Here is a 14,236-nt window from a genome sequence, read left to right as displayed (position 1 = left end):
TAAGAATATCTGGCAACAGACGACGGAAAGTTGAATGAAACATGTATTTGTTACAAGAAATAAAAAATATAATAAAAAAACATTGATAAAATGTGAAATTTTTATGTGGAGCTTTTATTTATTGTCATATTGAGTAAAAGAGAGTAAAAATGACTACAAGACTTTATATATTTAATCTTTTATAATTATGTTAAATCTATTATGAAATGGCAGTGTTATTTTCATGATAAGTTTCCACAATGGAGTAACTAGAGTTTTATTAAGATGAATTAAGCTGTATTTTTTCTAGACTTCCTCGTCACCTTCTTCATTCCCATTGTTCTCCACCCCATTACGGACATCGTCACATTTGTCTTGCAACTCATCCGCTGGGATTTCGAGACAAGTTCCCCACTCTTTGAGGGTGATGCGATGGTCGTTATCGACGTCGCACCCATCGAGGAAGGGGGCGATGCAGTGTTCCAGTGCCATAAGGGGGGCGCGGATGGGGAAAAGTTCATGCCGAGAGACAACCCGGTCGTGTGGGTGGCCCTGGAAAATAATTAGTGAGGACTTAATTAAACTTGAATGAAATTGTGGAACTAATTGAACTTACGTCAAGGTCGCACCACTTCCAAACGGCAGCAACTGAAGAACGATGACCTTCCGTGGGAGAGTTTTCAGCCTCGCGTTCCATTTGGAGGTAGTGGGGGCTCAGTTCACGACGATCGGCCAGTTCTCGCATCACGTTGAAGAGCCAGTCACGCATTCGACGGGGAAAGTCGCTCATTTCTTGTTCAGAACATTGCTAAAATGTGCAAATTAATTATGAATGAGTAGTACAAAAAAAAACATGCATATCGACGTTGTATCTTGCTAAGTTAAAAAACATGAAAAAGAGACAAATACCGGCATTTCTCGGCATTCGCCATAATAATCAATGTGCAAATGCTTGTTCATGGGGTTGATGCATTCGCTGGACCCCTCGTCACAAAGACATCGGGTTCGGTAAAGCTCACAGTCGCTGATCCAGGTTTCATTGTAGTTGCTGCAAACCTGTAAAATCATGCAAATTAAAATATCTTAATCTAATCCCTTATTAAATAAGTGTCACATTTTCATTTGATATTATACCCGTCGACGAAAATCTTCCTCTTCTGGACATGCTTTCATGCAAACACATTTTGCTCTCCCCTTCTCACCAGGATTACCTGAAGGTTTTAAAATTTTAAATTACTGACTTGTTCATTTCATAAATATGAATAATTAATTCTACAAAAATGAAACTTACACTCGCGTCCCGGACCACATTTCTTGTCGGCACATGGATCTGATTATAAACGTAGTAAAAAACAGGAAAAATGAACAGCATGACGATGGATTACTATTTACATAATTTCCTAAATAAGTAATCTGACCTGGTCCATAATTGTCAGTAAATTCGTCCAATTCATTCATTTCTTGAGCCTCTTGTTGTTCCAAGACCCTCAATCGAGCTTCGAGTTCTGCCCGAGCAGTGTCCGCCTCGTCGTCACGTCCCATGATTTGGAAGACATCCTCAGGTTGAGAGGCTGCCTCTGTAGGGGCTGGAGTTACCGGCTCTTTCTTCTTCTCTCCTCGGACACGTTTCTTTTTCTGGGGGAGGAAATGAAATAGTGACCACATTTATTTTTTAAATGCATCATATATTAATCACTTTATGATTGGAAACTGAATACCTTGGGCGAATTTTGGGAGTGCACATCCGCCACGAGCAAGACTGCGAGGAATAGGACCAAGAGAACTTTCTTCATTTTCGGAACTCTGTCTATAATCAAAGAAAGAGGAACTTATTCCGGAACTTTGTGCACTAATTATTGTGTAACCGACGCGTTTACATTGACAGACTTATGTAATTAGGATAGGTTTATAAATTCAGTCGTCCAAAGAAAATGTCATAGGTCATGCAATGCTGCCGATGCAAAATACATCTGTAGGTCGGTTAACCATATATATTTATATTTCGATTACTGAGATTCTCATCTCAAATGTAATACTTATTCTTTGTGGGTTGAGAGACTTTCTCAAAGTGAGATGGGAGAAGTGGGTGCAATGCCATATGCAATAAGCAGTATGGTTTATGTGTGGTTATTCCATTACGGTATTTTTTTGAGGATGGCTTTCTGGTTTACTAAGGAGAGCGTGGGTGTATCATACTATTTAGTAATTGAAGAAAGTATAAAACATGACGATGAGACAGATCCAAGTTTGCATTATATTGCAGACATGCAGTGTTTGATTATACGTATGTTGATAATGCATTAAGACTAAATCAAGTACAAACTATAATCATATGCACATGTCAACTACGATTTTGCAGGATCAGAAACAAAAGTTAGAAATATAAATCTGCAAAATATGTATGTGGAACTCGAACTCGAATGCATAAAAATTTGTGATGGGCTGGGAATGTGAGACTTTATATTCGTTGGAGCTGGCTCCTGCATACTCATGAATTCATGCAAATATTTGCTGAAAGGAGCATAATTGAATTTGTTCTCATGTTCTCTTAATAAGATGTTGGTCCCATGATGACTTGCAATTTTGAAAATATCTTCTCAATCCATCGTCATCGTCAGTTATAATTCCCTTTGATGAACATGGCAAGCAACTGACTAAGAAAATGGGACTGGACCATTGAATTCTTATTTATTAGTCTGTCTATAATCTTCTGTAGTGAATTGCATATTGGAATTATTGGATGGACATTCATTCTTAGTAAGCGTGTAAAGGAATGGTTTTGAGCACATGATATCAATTCCAGCCAAGCCAAGCGACTCAAGGAAATGACAAATCATTCATTCTCTCCATTCTAACGGAGATATTTGCGTATCAAATTTTGCCTTCCTCTTCTCTCATGGCGAAACTAAACCATGCAATAATAATGAATAATTTTGGCTATACATAATACATATCCAGTTCTGATGAAGGATGACACATAATAATGTTTATATATGTATGCTTCCAATGAGGAAATGTGTGTCACTGGCAGATATTTTCAGGAAATCAAGTCGGATGCAAAACACAAGAGGTCATTTATTAACAACCCCAAAATTGATAATGTTTGTATTTATAAAATATGAACAAAAATAAAAAAAATCTTACCGGAAATTCCAGACAAACACCGCAATGAACCCGGCACCCGAAAAAACCGAAACAATTAATAACTAACTAACTTTTATTTAAACTGTCCTATAAACAATCCCAGTTTCTCTAATCCCTTGTCATAAATAAATAAGCCCCGAAAAGGCTCCTTCTTCTTAAGATGAAGACCAAGACCAAGTTCTGCCCTGATGAATGTAAGAGTGACTGACGGGTTAAAAACTATCCTTCCCATTTGCTTCAGACCAAGTCTTTAAGGAGAGACTTCTTCCAATACTTATTCTCATCTCATCTCATCTCATCTCATCCGTCTTAATACATATGTACATGCACATAAGTAAGTATGTACTTGCATAGCGTGGTCGTCGTGGTGCAAGTTCGTTATGCTGGTAGGCATATTCAAAGAGACTTTTTAAAAGCATGATCTCGCATTTAACTAAACCAAACCATACTTATTCTCGTAAAGACCACAGAGTTTCATGCAAGAAAGAAGGGAAATGGAGATGTCTTAAGGAAGGGTGGGTGGAAATGGAATAGGAAAATGCATGATTGTCGAGATATACACATTTTTAAGCATACTATTTACTTACATATCCACAGCATGGATTCTTCTTATTCGTTTTAAAAAAGATGTAAAGCCAGAGAGGAAGTGAATGGAATGGAGGACCACGACTTTTATTTGGATAATATTGGATAGAATCCTCCAGATTCTCGTATATGTACAAATACGCATTATATGTATAACCGATGGATGAGGTTTCCAGAATTTTCTGTCATGCATTATGCACTGTTAAGCATTTTAAAATGAATTAAATATTGTCAAAATGATGCCATTTTTTGCATGCAAATGAATTAACCACCCACAAATAACAAATTAGCAACTCACAATTTATTTATTTAAACTGTTTCATCGCGTCATCGAGATTTTACCATTTTGAAATTGAAACTAGGAAAAAGTTGCACAAGTTTTTATGATAATAATGAATAATATACTTGACACGGTGAGGTTGTGGTAAATAATTATATGAAAAGGAACAATACTAATAATAAGATGATGAGAAAAATTTGATTATCTCCTCAGTATCAAAGTAGTAGTAAGTAATTGAATCATATTTTGTGGTTATCGATTATAAAGCAGATCAAGGGTCCGGTTATACAAAGGTATTAATAGTGGCGAGGAAACGATATTACAAACAATTTAGGTTCTCTTATTCTCTCTGTCTAATATTTCTAGGCTTCAGTGTCATCATCATGTCCATCGTAGTATTAACTCTCATTCTTCAATCAATTTTTAAATAATAATAACATTCATTACGTAATAATTAAGTAAGTATTATTGACTGCCTGCCGGTCTTCTTTTCGTTACGAATTGCGATACAATTTGTTTACTCAAGGCTATTAGACACACAGTACAAAAGTAGTAGTTTAGTTTTTATAATCTGATTGCAAAATTTCAGACTGATTTCACACCTAATTCTTCGACATTTAATAAAAAACAATCAGGATCATGAGGTTTACATGTAACGATTAAATTTAATGAAAATACCGCAACCAACAAACAGTCCTTGATTCTCGTAATAGTTGTTGTTAAATTCATTATGTCATCAATTTTAGATTCGCAATAAGTAGTTATAACCAAGATTATTTTTAAAAGACGAAAAACAAAAGCGGTACAAAGAGATACAACAGATTTAGCAGAGTACAGAGTACGTTGTGGTTAGTTGTGGTTTTCTTTTAGACAACTCATTATTTACTAATTATTAACAACATAGCAAGTCTTCTTCATATTTATCATTACGCAGATTTTTTTCAGTAACAATAATATTTTCAAGTCACTCAACAACAGAATAAACGTTTTTGACGTTATTTCCGGAGATCAAAAGGTGAAGACAAAAAGTTTTCTCATATATAATTCAGTTCAACATTCAACAATGATGTAATGTACGTACATATGCATTAGTTAAACAAAGCACATAATTATTTCCAAATTAGAGGACAAGTAGTAAATTAATAAATACGAGTCGAATAATTATAATGGTGGTGGTGGTGATGGATCTATAAAAGTTACATTTAAGCTAGTTAGTTCCTAATAATTAACCTCATGATGATTTGATTTTTCATAATTTTCCAGCAACAGCAGTCAATGCTTTCTCTCGTGGATGGCTTATCTTTAATTAATCCTTAATAATAAAAAAACGATAAGTATATTTAAGTAAATTCTTGCTCTCAATTCAAATCGTACATTATTTACGCGACCATTATAAATATATTTAAACTGAAATTTCGAGCACGTTGTCAATCATATATCATCATGTCATACATATGTAATTAAATAGTCGCGTATAAATAATTATTATGTTGTTGCATATTTATTTATCATTATTATTCATGTATATCACTAATACATTATTACTACTAGTCTTCCTTTTATGTTTCAGGCCCGAGCTTATTTTTATATATTTTTGCTCCGTCCACAGTTTGACACATTCAATTGTTGTATAATATATAATAATATCTTTCGGAACAGGAAGTAACAAAATGATAAATTTTCATGAATTTTGACACCTAAATAATAACTCTGACTGATTTTTTCTTTGTCTTAATCCTTAAAAATTAATCCAATTGGTGAGACAGTGCAGTACAACAATGATGGGGTATACATTTGGATGGGTTGGATAAAATAATACTAAAAATTCACAATTTCTTGGTGTGTGTGGTTAAAGGCATCTATTTAAAAGTCAACTTCTTCTCCTCGTCTTCTGGTAAATGCGTGCAGTTATTGATACGCGGTGTGTGTGCACCTAATTTATTTTATGCAGTTACTAACATCCCTACGTATTTTTTAATTATGCTACGTTTCTGGTACCTATTTATTTATTATGCTATTTTGTGATAAATGCAAAGTATTATTTTTTCTCGCTTACTTTTGTAACAACTAAATTGAAAATATTGCTAAAAAACAATGTCTACAAAATGGTTATTCAGCCAATCCTAGAGTTTAACTATTACATATGTATTTATTATTATGCATAATGTGAGGACTTATTATTTTGGCAGAAATGAGAATCAAACGAATAGGTACGTAAATCATAGAATATTTTAAGATATAAATACAAAACAAAATTGTTACCGTTAATTAGTAGTTAATCAACTAGTTTTAATATCTCTATTTCTTTCCGTTACTTATGCTTATGTTTGTTATCGATTTTTTGTCAGGTTGATAATGGTATTATTTAGAAAGTTTAATTTTTTCGTACTTTTTTTTCATACCTAAATTATTGATTACTTTACCAAGCTTCTACTCTTCTTATCTATCTCGCTAATTACATAAATATATCGTGTTGTGGGTGATGATACTGAATGATTCGGATTAGATTTTAGATTAGAAGTTTCGTTCTCCTCTCCCCCCTTGTTTCTTGTGCAGCATAACGATTTCGATTGAATTTGAAAACACAACGCTTCGATAACAAGAATTATTTATAAACTACAAGCACGCAAAAATATCTCAGCTAACTAATGTTCATGTCAGTAATCATAATAATCATAATAATGCATACCCCTACATACCTAACTGCTGTTGTATATATGTAGTTACAAGTCTTATAATAATTACCTAATTGTTGTTGTCAGTACAATATTGGATTTATTCAACCAGCCTTATCCGCAGACTAAGTACGTTACTGTTTTTTTGGGCGTGGGTGGAGGTGGTACGAATATTGGAACGGGAGGAGATGGTGATAACTAAAATTAAATGACTTAGCGCTATCTTAGCGATTTGGCTTTACTATTATGGGCCGGCTTAAAAAAAGATATTGTTCTTATAGCTTTTGCATAGTAATAACCCTCCCCTCCTTCTGATAATTATCCTAATAAACTTAGGTCATTATGTTGTTTATCTGTATAAAGTATTTATTATCTTGATCACTATCGTCGTCGTGGCTCATCATAAGGGAAAATAGGTGTCTCGTTGCCATTACTATTTTACTAATAGTACAATTATTATCATACAATTTTTTTATACCGGTTGTATCTCCTGTCAATTTTCAAATTTCAAAGCCAAACAAAACAAATCTGATGAATATTGACTTCGATTTGAAATTGAAGTAACTTAATTAAAACTACTAATTGTCTAATTAAATAACATTAGTTATTATTTTTATTATAATAATTATTACTGATTTCGTTTCACGCGAATTACCAAAGTTGAAAAAGTTAGATTTAAGTAAGTTTTCATTAAGTCACCTAATCACTATTTTTTTTGTTATTTATGCTACAATACGCGGTATCTTATAACTATTGAAAGTAGTCACAAATCGACTAATTGCATTTGCAGCACATCAGGCACGATGTTGGTTAAACGATTATTATTAAATAAATAACTGTGGAGCTCTAACTGATAATAAAGTTGTTTAAAAAAATCCAACTTTTTTTTATAGAAACGATAAATTCGAAGTCATAATTAAATGAGACGGTTTACTTTTAAGTATATTACTTTTTTATATCTGGTCACCGGATTGATGTTGCTCATTCCTTCTTATTATTACATTCAAACCCCAATCATCTATTATGCTGTACTTACTACGATTAAATTCTAATGATAATAGCGCAAGTCACAATAAATCGCTCCCCTTGCGCCACTATCAACCTGAGATTGAACACCAGAAAACATCATGTATTACAAAGCAAGTATAGCTTTTGTTGCTCATTCAAAAATTTTAATTTTGTTGCTAAATAGCGTTTATCACTGGCCGGGTAGAAATTAAAACCACGCATCGCGAATAATTTTAAATATTTATACTAGTTAGTAATTTTAGATAGTAATTTGTTTGTATTCCTAAAGTTCGAATTAGAATGGCCTGATTTTGGTTGTCAATTTGTTGTTGTCTAACCTTGTGATGACGATTTTTGTTTAGTTTTGCAATTTGTTTTTCAGAGATCTATATATACGAATAAGCTATAATACACGCGAAGAACAGGAAGAGAACGACTAGTTGAGGTACAAAGAAATCGTAGTGTATTACTTAGTAGATAAGTCACAAAATCTGGTAGTAGCAGGTGTGTTCGTCATTATCATCGTCGTCAATTGAACTTTACAATATCACAGCCAAAGTGTTTTTTTTAATATAAATAACTACTACACCTTCACCCAGAGTAGTTGATCTTAAAAACGTGCGTGTTTTTTAAACCTCGTCTAGGCTTTCTCCTCCTTACTTTCACTCATAATAATTTTACATACATATATAACTCGCTACATTATCTTAACCCTAATTAATTATGCTGTCTTATTAATCGAATAAATTCAATAAATGTTCATCCGAGTTGCGCATAGTAAATGTTTAATCATCATCGCAGAAATGAGTGTAGTAAATAGCAGGAGAGTTGTTAAGACACAAAGATACGGCTTTTGTGGTTAAGAAATATCTTATTGTTATCTTTATCATTATATAGCAAAAATGTGCGGCGTTATCTATCTTAAAATTCTGTCTACCTATCTTCCACACCACGTATTGTTACGTTTCATTGATAAACGTCTTTATAATTCACCAGAAATTAATAAACATTATGAAGAAGTGGATAAAAAAGGAAACCAAAAAAATCACAAGCTATCTCGAGTTTGTGGATATATAATAAATATTCACTTTCACTCGCCCAACGTACTTATATAACAAGGCAGAAAATTGCTCTGCCCAAAAATTGATAATAATAAATGTTTAATTATTGTTACCACCCAGCAAAAACTTATCCCAATTTAAAATGTTGTCGATATTATGCAAGTCTTACGTTGATTTAAATATTAACGCAGCATATTATATAGACTTATTTATATTTTGATACGGCGATATTAAATTAAACTAAAGAGAACAACGAAGAAGTATTTAAGATTATTTATGAGGTGTGTAGTGTTAAAATATTATTAATTAATGAAGTAGGGTTTTGCCTTTCATTCAGTCAAGGTTTGTTGTTGTTGTTTCCACGGCCAGCAGAACCACCACCCATTCCACCGCCACCTCCGCGACCACCAGAGTTCATGTTTCCACCACCACCACGCCCGCCCATGTGACCTCCTCGATCATTTCGGTCCCGATCTCCTCCTGGACCGCCTCCTCGGTTGGATCCTCTGAAAGTTCTCGAACCTCTCATCATCCCATCGGATGGACGATTCCCCGCAGGAGAGGAGCTGTCCATCCGGTTGTAGGGGGCATCGTTGTGATCGCCATCCATTCTTCCAGCACGCTGGGACCTCTTCTGCTCAACGTTGAGGCGTCGTTGTCCTCCACCATTCATTTTCATAAAGATTTCACTCTGCAAGTAGCATAGAGTAACAAATTATTAAGTAGCTTCAGCTACTTTATGTGAAGACTTTGTCTGTCTGTCCGTCTGTCTGTCAGCAGGATATCAGGAGAACGGATCGAGATAATCGAAATCGGTTTTCGCCATCATACATAGGACCCCAGGGGGAGGATCCTATCAACTTTTGGGGGCAACCGGACCACACCCCCTTTGGCGACAGGGGGTGTGGTCGGGGCAAAATGAGATTTTTAGTGCAATTTAATCTATAGGTGAAATAGAGTAAAATTATGTGTTCCGGAGTTGTGCCACACCCCCTCGGCGCCAGGGGGTGTGGTTGGGGCAAAATGAGATTTTTAGTGCAATTTAATCTATGGGTAAAATTAGGTGAAATTAAATGAAATTAAGTGAAATTAAGTGAAATTAAGTGCTTCCCCGATTGTGCCACACCCACTCGGCCCCAGGGGGTGTGGTTGGGGCAAAATGAGATTTTTAGTGCAATTTATTCTATGGGTAAAATTAAGTGAAATTGAGTGAAATTAAATGAAATTAAGTGAAATTAAGTGAAATTGAGTGTTTCCCCGATTTTGCCGCACCCCTTCGGCGCCAGCGGGTGTGGTTGGGGCAAAACGAGATTTTTATAAAAAATTAATCTATAGATGAAATAGAGTGAAATTAAGTGTTCCCGAGTTGTTCCACACCCCCTAGGCGCCAGGGGTGTGGTTGGGGCAAAATGAGATTTTTATAAAAAATTAATCTATAGATGAAATAGAGTGAAATTAAGTGTTCCCGAGTTGTTCCACACCCCCTCGTCGCCAGGGGGTGTGGTCGGGGCAAAATGAGATTTTTACAAAAAATTAATCTATAGGTGAAATAGAGTGAAATTAAGTGTTCCCGAGTTGTGGTGGGACCGTTTGGGGTGAAGTACGTCTGAAGCTACTTCCGTATGCGCGTTTGCGACGGTTTATTAGTTATGCAATGTATGACAAATTAATATGTATGATAATGTATCTACACACCTTTCTGTCGACAGCAGCTTGTGCGGATGAAGCATCTTCAAACACGATGAAACAAAAATAGGGAACCTTCATCCCTCCACTTTTAGGGATTGGTTTTTGAATTTTGACTTCAGCTACTTCGCCAAATGGTTGAAAAATGTCCTGCGCAAAATTAATTTTTAAAATTATTATTATATATCTACTTTTTCAAGCATAGCATAAGCCACAACTTTCATACCTTCATGTCTTGCACCGTAACGAAGTGGGGGAGATTACCAACAAAGAGTTGATTGGCATCAGGATATGTGTGCACTGGGCCTGGGCGGCGACGGTCACCATCCACGCTGCCAGTTTCATCATTGAGGGCTGTGCTCGACCTAGAAGTTAGCCGTTCACGTCGGTCTTTTGCATCCCGCTCCATATGCGGCGGCCTGTTGTTGTCCCGATCTCTGTTGGAGTCTCGATTCTGAAATCCACTCCCACCCCCACGAGGATTTCCACCACGAGGAGGTAGTCCTTTCACACCAACGCCACCAGACTGGGGAGAAATTTGTGGTGGAGATGTCGTGTTGTCGTTAGTGTTGACAGACTGACAAAATACAATATAATTGTTCTCCTTACTAAAAATCGACCATAATTAAGATTAATAAAGTAAGCTTGTTTTTTATAGTTTCTCACAAATTGGGAATTTCCAGGACTTCCAGCCCGTGGGCCATTAGCACCTTTGTTGGCAGTAGATGAGGGAGGTGGGCCAGGTGGAAACTTATTGCCAGAGGGAACGGGTCCAGGCTTACTGGCAATCGGGGCTGATGGAACCTTGAAGAGATTGGCGTATGTTTTCGGAGCACTGCTGATATTTGTGTTGATGACATTGTTGATGGATGAGACGGAAGAAGCATCATCCTCATTGTTGGTGGGCAAGGCAGAGTTTGATGATGACGATCCAGTACTGCCTGCAACCTCAAGTTCATTTCCGTCAGCACTCACTGTGACGACCGTATCGGGAAGAGAAGTTTCGGCAATGAAGGACTGTTGATCGTCCTCACTTTTCGGTGCGGGTGGAGTCATTCTTGGAGGAGAACTCATCTTGACCGAAACCTCAACTCCTGATGTCAATTCTGCACCCATAATTTAAAGTTTTGATGATTAGTCTCAAAAATTGAACGATTATTTAGCATACACATTGATGATTTAATTACGTACCTCGTGGAATGATGTCACCCCCACCATTAATTTCCACCACAGCAATGGGCTCGTGATCATTATCTTCTCCATCTTCATTTTCGAGTCCAGACTCCACAGGGGTGTCACGATCTCCATCATCATCCGTGAAAACTTCGTCTTGATAGTGGAACACGTCGTTGCGGACGTAGTACCGCTTTGGCGATTGCGGAGCCAGGACGAAAGTTTGCATAAATCGTCGCATCGGCTGTCCATTATTCGACAGCTCGCCCGTTACTTGGATGACGACACCCTTGCCCAAAGTCTCGTGGGAATCCACCTGGAAATAAAAGTTATTGTTATTTTGTAATGAAATTCAAACCGTAAAATCAAATTTATGCTAATTCACCTGTCGGATCTTGGCATGACAGTTGTGGAAATTGAGGGATTGGATCCTCTTGTGGATCTCCTATAATAGTGAATAAAATAGTGTATTTCATTTCATTCAATAATTGAATAATTTCACTATTTATGTCTCATATTTCTAATAATAATGTTTCATCATCCGTCATACCTGTTGTCCATAGGAGACTTTGTTAGAATCTCGAGCAGACGCCCCATGAACAAATGCAGAGTCATCGGAGTAGAATCTAAAGGTATTTTAAAGTTATGATGAATTATAACAAGACGTGGTATTTAATTAATTGGATATTGATTGTACCGATGAAGATAGAGTGGTCCTTGGTTTAAGACCGTGTAGTATTGACGCACAAACTCTAGCCCGACCAGGTAGACGTTGCCTTATATTAAAAATAACACCAATTAGTTTTCATAAATAACAATATATAATTTATATATATAATAAGAGTTGTAATAAAATTTATTATTATTAATTATTAAAAATTACTACCGTTGCTCCGGTTGGAATCAGCGTTGGACGCATCCCCGCCGCTTTCGACGTGGGACTCGTGATGAGGGTGCCTATAAAAATGATCAGTTAATCTTCATATTACACCAAAAGATCGATAGGCGCACAAAGTTGTTATAAACTCTGTAAAAAACAAGCTTTATAAAATTATAATTGAGTAATTACATTGCACTTTCTTCCATGACCATCTTCTTCGACGCACGCCTGGATGAGTTGGAGTTTAGTGACGACGACCTGACCTCTTCCTCAGGAATTCCGACTTCAATGGTTCAAGGGGGGTCGCCCGAGTTTCTGGAGTTTAGCTCCGATTATTCCACCACAACAGCTTGTTCACTGCGCATTAAGATATCAAACTATTAGCACTTTCATTTAACTCTTCACAAATATCAGTCCAACGAACCCCATCTAAACCCATATTAATAAATGCGTATTAAAAATGTCTCCAACAGGCTCTGCTAAACTGGAAATTGCATTCCCCAGTAAAGTCTATAATTGTCGAGTTTCATTTTCTATTCCAAGGGTTCATTTCGCAAGGGTCATGGTCAGACACACCGCGTACTCAACTCCTTGGATAACAATGAATCGAAAAAAGAATCTAATCCAAAGAAAAGAACAGTACAACGTCTCAACAAACACGTATTCTGATTCCCAAAAACCCAACATTAAAAAACTCCACCTGATTCATAAAAGCCAAAAAACCCTCTCAATTTCTTAATTACGTAATAAAAATCTGCGTCGCCTTTTTCGTCCCGTCTCGTCTCGTATTATTCACTTTATGGCTTTATTTAACTAATTGCAGCTGAACCAATAAAACAATAATGTCAACAAACAATAGACCACTACTTTCCTTCCTACCAGTAATTAGAACCCAATAACAATTATCATGATGACTAATCCAACAACTAAACTTAATGACTGCAATTATTACTAAAAACGTTCAGCATACACATACAGCACAAGTTTGGCTTACCTTTCTTTCAACCTTTGTGATGAAAAAGTGAATCGTTGTTTGTTATGCAGCACGTTTGCCGTCGACGCGATTCGTACAAATAATTTAAATTCTACTAAAAATACGAAGATTTATGATAAGTGTTCTTGCTCGCCGTCGTCGTCGTCCGTGTTTGGCTGGAGAGAGAGAGAGAAAGAAGTGTATGTTGTAGCAGTGAAAAAGTATGAATCTTTATATCTTGTGGCGGTGGTCTCGTTCTCTTCGTGGTGCGGTCCTCTGTATAATTTTACTTACACGACCAAATAATGCAATGTTTCGCGTGTCCCTCGTTGTTCTTCTTATGTGCATGCTGGTTGTATTTCTCACTACTTTTACTTACCCAAAGTCGGCTCGGGCTTGGTCTGGCTGGATAAGTGACCTCTGCTGGACTCCGACGCATACACGCCTTCCAGACACTTCGAACCGGGGGAGGATCACAAATCGGGAATGATTTAGGGGAAAGTTTGATAGGGATGATTTTCAGGGAGAAAATAATTATCCGGCAGGAAGGAGATGCTATTTTGGATAAGATGGATTATCCGGACTAATTGTTTTTACAATTTCTAGACATGAGATGGATTTTGGGTTAATTTCTATTTTTATAAAGTTCAGGGAAAAATTGAGTGTCTAATGTCCAATTGTTAATTAGTGTGGATGAGTATAGAATTTAATTAGTGGCGATAAGTCGCTTATCATAAGGTGGATGAGGTGTATCACTTATCTTGTGGACGATCCTTTTCTTTGGGAGGCACA

At 36.3% G+C, this 14,236-nt stretch overlaps 2 protein-coding genes across 2 annotated transcripts; both read right to left on the bottom strand.

Annotated features, from left to right (window-relative positions):
• Positions 1–93: 93 nt before the first annotated feature.
• LOC110845220 (SPARC) lies at positions 94–3,356 on the bottom strand. Its single transcript, XM_022091597.1, has 8 exons — positions 3,124–3,356; positions 1,698–1,786; positions 1,398–1,614; positions 1,271–1,309; positions 1,114–1,190; positions 889–1,035; positions 596–787; positions 94–531 (listed from the first exon to the last, which is right to left on the bottom strand). The coding sequence occupies exons 2-8, from the start codon at positions 1,770–1,772 to the stop codon at positions 286–288; spliced, it is 993 nt and encodes a 330-aa protein (XP_021947289.1). The 5' UTR covers positions 1,773–1,786; positions 3,124–3,356; the 3' UTR covers positions 94–285.
• A 638-nt stretch (positions 3,357–3,994) lies between these two features.
• Positions 3,995–14,112, bottom strand: LOC110845218 (ras GTPase-activating protein-binding protein 2). The gene is made up of 11 exons (XM_022091590.2): positions 13,466–14,112; positions 12,661–12,828; positions 12,478–12,548; positions 12,289–12,367; positions 12,142–12,217; positions 11,977–12,036; positions 11,610–11,907; positions 11,085–11,524; positions 10,645–10,995; positions 10,428–10,568; positions 3,995–9,423 (listed from the first exon to the last, which is right to left on the bottom strand). The coding sequence occupies exons 2-11, from the start codon at positions 12,681–12,683 to the stop codon at positions 9,070–9,072; spliced, it is 1,893 nt and encodes a 630-aa protein (XP_021947282.1). The 5' UTR covers positions 12,684–12,828; positions 13,466–14,112; the 3' UTR covers positions 3,995–9,069.
• Positions 14,113–14,236: the final 124 nt, after the last annotated feature.

Source organism: Folsomia candida, unplaced genomic scaffold (assembly GCF_002217175.1).
Source record: "Folsomia candida strain VU population unplaced genomic scaffold, ASM221717v1 Fcan01_Sc002, whole genome shotgun sequence".
Lineage (NCBI taxonomy): Eukaryota > Metazoa > Arthropoda > Collembola > Entomobryomorpha > Isotomidae > Folsomia > Folsomia candida.
Note: the sequence above shows the minus strand (reverse complement) of the source record. Positions and strands in the feature narration are given on the sequence as shown.

Coding starts and splice junctions, on each gene's coding strand:
- LOC110845220 (XM_022091597.1), bottom strand. CDS start 1,772: ATGAAGAAAGTTCTCTTGGTCCTATTCCTCGCAGTCTTGCTCGTGGCG. Junction 1,036..1,113: donor AGGAAGATTTTCGTCGACGG/GTATAATATCAA, acceptor ATGATTTTACAG/GTTTGCAGCAACTACAATGA. Junction 532..595: donor GGAAGTGGTGCGACCTTGAC/GTAAGTTCAATT, acceptor ATTATTTTCCAG/GGCCACCCACACGACCGGGT.
- LOC110845218 (XM_022091590.2), bottom strand. CDS start 12,683: ATGGTCATGGAAGAAAGTGCAAT. Junction 12,218..12,288: donor GGACCACTCTATCTTCATCG/GTACAATCAATA, acceptor AAATACCTTTAG/ATTCTACTCCGATGACTCTG. Junction 12,037..12,141: donor AAGTCTCCTATGGACAACAG/GTATGACGGATG, acceptor TCACTATTATAG/GAGATCCACAAGAGGATCCA.